Source organism: Anser anser (assembly GCF_964211835.1).
Source record: "Anser anser genome assembly, chromosome: 20".
NCBI classification, from domain to species: Eukaryota; Metazoa; Chordata; class Aves; order Anseriformes; family Anatidae; genus Anser; species Anser anser.
Genome location: NC_139741.1, coordinates 1,393,594 through 1,399,478, shown reverse-complemented (window position 1 = coordinate 1,399,478; position 5,885 = coordinate 1,393,594). Strand labels below are relative to the sequence as shown.

Below are 5,885 nucleotides of genomic sequence, written 5' to 3'. Positions count from 1 at the left end.
GCCCCGCCCCGCCCCGCCCCGCCCCGCGCCCCGCGCCCCGCCCCGCCCCTCTCGCGAGAGCGCCGCGGCCCGCCCGCCCCGGCCCGGCTCCCCTCCCGCCTCCCAGCCGTGCGCATGCGCGCTCCGAGCCGCGGCCGGCGCCTGAGGGAGCCCTGAGGGGAGCCCTGAGGGGAGCCCTGAGGGGAGCCCTGAGGGGAGCCCTGAGGGGAGCCCTGAGGGGAGCCCCGGTTCTTCTTCCAGCGTCCTGGGGATCGCCTGGCCGGGAACATACAGCATGCTGTGTGCAGGAACGCTGCTGCTGTAAACACAACAACAGGGCGGCAGGGCGATTTTATTGGCCTGACTGACCAGGACGGTTAGAGTTAAAACGGCTCAGTTGTTTATTTACACGTGTATGCAGCAAGCGGTACATTAGAGAGTGTAAATGAGTAACTCACAAAAATCACAGAAGAGTATCTGAGCAGGACCGTCTTCCCTAAATTACTGCTTTGTGTAAGCGTTCTGTGAAAAGTTCCTGGTTTGCCTAAATCTTTTTGTTTAGGGCAGTCGGAAACGAATACTAAATATCTGCTTACAGACCATAAAGTGTTCCACACGTGATGAAAAACATGCCACGGTGCTGAGACTTTGCCCTTTTAATGTCTTTAATCTGAAGATCGTATGCTAAGAATGCCGTTAACTGACGGTCATCCTTAGCTGTTACGGTTGGGCAATTCAGGCATTTATGGTGCCCGATCCTGAGATGTTAAGCGATTTATCGAAGGTCACCAAGACAGTGTCAGACGTGGTGCCTATAAACATTTTAAGCTTCTGGGACAAAAGGGGTATCTTTCTCTGTGTGCAGTACATAGCTGAGCTCTTATGGCAGTCAAAGTCCACCGAATTTACTATAGGGAAACCAAAAATATGCTCTATTGAGTAATAATGTTATAATGATAAGTCAAATAGAGCAAACACTGCTAAAAGAAGGAATAACTGCTTCCGTGTCTGACAAGTCACGTTCTTACAGGAACAGTCCGTGTCTCTGACTTTTTCATGAGTGGGAAACAGCTCTCTAGGCTGCTAGTTCAACTTTCATGATGATTTAAAAAGCAAACAAATGTTCCTGGCAAGAAAAATTGGCACCATACGAAATAAAAGGAGTACTGAAAATGAGAAAGGAACAGGTAAGTTATGTCAGCACCCTCAAGGCCAATTTATTCTTGCCTTTTTACCTGTGCCTTTGTTGTAAATTACAGGTCTACCCATTAACATCTCAAACAGAACTGGAAAAGTAAGGCCAACAGAAGCGTACTCGCTAAATTGCTTTGCAGGGTATTTGATCCAATCCTCAGAGTACTGGAGCAGGTTCCTTGCTCTCGGGTGAGCCTGGTTTCATCTGTCCGAGCCTACACACTTCTGTTCTGTGTGCAGCGCTGGGTGCGCTGTTCAAAGCACTGCAGTGTCCTGCTCACACAGCCACGAGGGACCCCTCGGCTCTGAGCTGGAGAGCGGCCGTGGGCGAGGCTGCGTCGCCTCTGCGAGCCGTGCCTGCCTCTGCGCGGGACTGGCTTGGAGCAGCGCGGCTGTCTTTGCGCTGCAGTTGATGAAGGGTACGCCCCTCAGAAGGTAATTTTTCCTTCTTTCAGGAACTATGTGAGACAGAAGTTAAAAACAAGGATGGGCCTGGCTGGAGGGCCACCAGAGGAGAATCAGACCTGGAGAACAAGATGCAGTGCAGCTTTCCGAAGGACAGAATATGCAGAACTGGTGACAGCCTCTTCTCTTTCCACGAGCAGCTCTTCACGTAAGTAATCCATAGAACAGCAGGATTTAGCAGCACAGACAAGGCCTTTGTGTTTGATCCCTGTTTCACAGAGACCTAGATGCCAAGTGTTTTGGGCAAATACAAAAGTTCCTCCCCTTGTTTTGCTGTCCTGCCCCTACCACCTCAGTGGCCTCACGTCTGTTTGCACTGTGGGGCCTTTATGCCTTTGTATGTTTTGCATTGGTCTGAACCAACCTCTTTGGCTCACAGCCACTTTGTGCCCTGTGTCTGGCCCGTGTTCAGTCATGCCTGTGTGTAGACGGGTGGGTGGGTCTTGCAGACTGCGCAGAACTCTTCACTGCACCCTCTTTGCATGTGCTGTCACTGTGAGGAGCTGAAGGCCTCCCCTTTCACTTGCCTGGCACTGCACGAAATGCGCCGCAGGCCTCTTTCTGAGAATGGCTTGCAGTGAGCTCTAGGAGAGGTAGGGAGCAGTTAGTAAACGGAATGAGACTCACCAAGAAGGGGAGGGAACCTTGGCTGATAGTGCAGGTAGGGAGGGCACAGCCAGCAAGTGAAGGCACTTGAGAGAAAGCACATTAAGGCAAAGGGAATGGAGCCCAGGACAGGTAAGGCAGAGGCCGTCACTGCCCCACTGACGTGGCATCTTGTATCTGTATCTTGAACATAAGTAGCCTCAGGAGGCTGAGGCAATAAGCTGGAGCTTGGAAAACTCAGTCCCAGTCAGGCCTGTCTCTGATCCGCCTGTTCAGGACCCAGCCACGTCATTTACCTGTGGCTTCAAAGGCCGTGGTCGGCACGACCAATTCGTGTTTGGCTCAAGAAAGCTGTTCTACGGAGCACCCAGATCGCTGTGCAGAGCTTGTTCTCTCAGTATGCTAACCAGGGGTAGCAGCAGAGGGGGAGACCGAATTTTTCTGAAGGACAGTGTGCTATGAGAAAAAAAATACAATTTAATGGATCAGTGGGAGTTGCTTGAACATAGAGTTACTTGTCAGTATTTATAGTTTTATCATTTGACTAAGCCTAAAGATGTAGTTGCCAGACTTTTTTTTTCCATTACTGCTTTGAACAGCAAGCTTGTACTTGTTTTAACAAGTCACATCACAGGAGACATTATTCTACGCTCGCCACCCACACAACCCTGGGATTTACTTTCATTTGAGAACTCGTTAAGCGTACCAGCAGTCACCCAAAGCAACGAATGTTCCAAGACACACAGGATTCACACATACAAATCATGAGTTTTACTGGTGGGAAGAGAACACGGTTGCTTTGAAAGGGAATGGTCAGTAGCACTCTCCGTAACAAGACTGGCTTTAATTTTTAGTTCTGTGACACCGTGTGCCTGGGCACGTTAAATCTATTTAGGTTCACGTGTTTTCTGCCCATCTTTCCAATCCAGATGGGCCTAAGTGGAGGAAAGAAAAATTAAAAGCATTTGACAATCGTGCAAGTGACCGACTTGCAGTAGAATTCAACCCTATGGTAGGATGTAAAGGACCAGATTTCACCCATATCTCACGCACGTGGGCATTTTTCTGAAGTAGCTTTTAACCCACAACAGTATTTGGTCATGGTAACAGACAGCTCCAAGCCATTCTGGGGTCAGCCGACTGCAGCAAAGAACGACATCCTCTCTCCCCAGCCCTCACAGCAGCTTCCTATGACAGACAGGATAGCGACTTCCCTTTTCGTCTGATGCCTTTTCTTAAACCAGCTGCTCGCAGTTGTGAAGCAGCCTGAGATGAGGCTAATCCTGGCAGTTACCGTTCAGAGGTACCCGGCTCAGCGTAACATTTGTGCCTGTCTGTGTTACCCGGTTGTTTTCGCATGGCCAATCGCCACGCCAAGGTGAGACAAAGGCACAGCTTGTGCTTTCTCACTGTCTGCACTAATATCAGGGCTCATTTAGAGAGCAGGAAAAGTCTACTTTATTGTGTGTGTGTGAAGAGAGGGTTCTTGACACTGTTTGGTTAGGCAGCAAATAAGAATCCGAGAGCTCCTCTAAGACAGAAGTTCAGAGACTGCTGCTCCTCTATTCATGCAGACCCTACTGGCCCCAGGAACACGGCAGCGAGGCAGCTGAGCCATACAGGCCTGCACGGCTGGCTGTATTTTCAGCTGAGCAGGCTTAATAATATATTTATTATGCAGGAACAATGAGATGTCTTAGAAGTCAATGCAGTCACACTTTGTGTTTTTACATCCTTTTATGATTCAGAAAGCCAGAATGTAAGTACTTACACATTTTTAATAGGAAAGTAATATATTCTCCTAAAAGGAAAAATAGATTTGTCATAAAAGATGTCTGACAGTTGAAACTTCAGGCTTCTAAGCTAGAAAAAGCCCAAATAGACAAATTATACTGAAATGTTCTTTAAAGACCAAGCAGCTGTTTTATTAAAATATTAAATTTACATTTAAAAAAGAAATATTCTGATTATTTCAGTTATGATCATATTATTGAAGTGACATGAAATTCATGACAACGGGCTTTATTCTGTCCAAATTCTGTCCTCAGTTATCTACTGGCAATCAATTTTGCTGTTATTTAGGACCATGCAGGATCACACACACAGAAGCACATTTGTCTGGAAAGAGAAATCCAAGACAATGGATTTCAACTTGATTCTAGTTTTCCCCAGCGTGTGGCTTTTCAACTCTCATTTCAAATCCATCCAACTATCCTGTTCCAAGAAACAGGAAAAGGAGTTCAGAATATACCGACCTCATCCCATACCACAAGTGAATGACCTTCGAACAACTTGAAGCAGGTTGAATTTACATTTTACTTCAAAAAAAGGGAACGTACATACATGAGGGGGAAGTGGGGTGAACAACAATTATCTGAAACCAGGTTTCTACCATTTTTGCCTACAGTTACCAACTGTGTTTGAATCAGCATGGCTGTTGCCTGCTGATGCACAATTTCTTGCGCTATGAACAGGATTGTGAATCGAGGAAACATTTTCAAAGTTGAGGCCCAAATGGAAATAGTAAGATATCATACACAGTGTAGGTTTATAGTACACAGCATGGGTTTTTAAATGATGTAATGCAACAGCAGGAAGGAGAAGTAGTAGTTAACAGTTACTAACACTAGAATAATCAAATTTGTATGTTATACATGTACAGCAACTAACTGCTTTACAAAAAAAGCAAAATAATACAATATATTGTCACATGTATTTACAGTGTAGTAAATATACTTTTCTGTCAAATTTTACACAAAAAACTATTTACAGGTGAATATACTGCATTAAAAAAAATTGTGGGACCAACACTAAAAGTGACTTTTTGTGGTAAGTTTGTTGCATAACAGTAAGACGTGCTTCATTACATTTGGAAAAATTAACCTTAGAACAAAACAAAAAGCCCTAAAACCTACAACCCAGTTAGGAATAGAGCACTGGAATGCTCCCAGGTGCTCAGTCCACAATACTTATTTGAAATGTTTCCTGTTCTTGGAAACCTCATGCACATTAAAGCAGAAACATCGGCATAATTAACAGGTAGGTTATGCACTATTCAAATACTACTGAATTATTTTTAAGTCAGGGAAAATACAAACACAAAATGTTAATCATCTTTACAGTACTGTACTGTAGTTAGTGCGTAATGGATAGCATGTTCTAAAACAGGGGTGTCAAACATACAGTCCCCATTATGTAGTTATATGGTCCACATGTTAAAATCAGATTTTTCTGAAATTAAGTTTTCGTTTTAAAGTACACAGACCCCATGGCTGCAGAGGTAATCTTCAAACTGTGACTAAGGTAACCCGTGCAGTGGTGAGTGCCCTGTAGTCTGCAGGCTGCCTGAAACAGTGACTGGAAGGTCTGAACTCAGTCTCCCCCTTCTTAGGTCAGGTTTCAAGCCTGAAGCATCAGCAGCAGTAACTAACTGCTGATCACTAAGGTAAATGGAGTGACAGGATGGGGAGCGAACTGAAGCAGGCTGGATTGGGAATGGAGAGTGGTGCTCACGGGAAGGAAACAGCAAGGTGCGGAACATTCGGAACGGGAAGAGGGAACACATAAAGAAGGCTATGAAAAAGAAACCAAAAAGGCAAGGTTAACAGCAATGGCTACTACAGGAAGCAGGCTTTCTAAGT

At 45.7% G+C, this 5,885-nt stretch overlaps 1 protein-coding gene across 3 annotated transcripts; it reads left to right on the top strand.

Moving 5' to 3' along the window:
• Window positions 1-355: 355 nt before the first annotated feature.
• Window positions 356-3,644, top strand: LOC310884387 (uncharacterized protein). Of its 3 annotated transcripts, none has more exons than XM_083806102.1 (5): window positions 356-492; window positions 1,010-1,166; window positions 1,239-1,362; window positions 1,629-1,786; window positions 3,336-3,644. In XM_083806102.1, the coding sequence occupies exons 2-5, from the start codon at window positions 1,100-1,102 to the stop codon at window positions 3,512-3,514; spliced, it is 528 nt and encodes a 175-aa protein (XP_083662228.1). In that variant the 5' UTR covers window positions 356-492; window positions 1,010-1,099; the 3' UTR covers window positions 3,515-3,644. The 3 variants fall into 3 exon arrangements, 2 of the variants coding, with proteins under 2 accessions (XP_083662228.1, XP_083662229.1); XM_083806103.1 differs by lacking the exon at window positions 3,336-3,644 and adding an exon at window positions 2,844-3,005; XR_014574196.1 differs by lacking the exons at window positions 356-492; window positions 1,239-1,362; window positions 3,336-3,644 and having other exon boundaries at window positions 1,025-1,166; window positions 1,629-1,764.
• The last annotated feature ends 2,241 nt before the right edge of the window (window positions 3,645-5,885 follow it).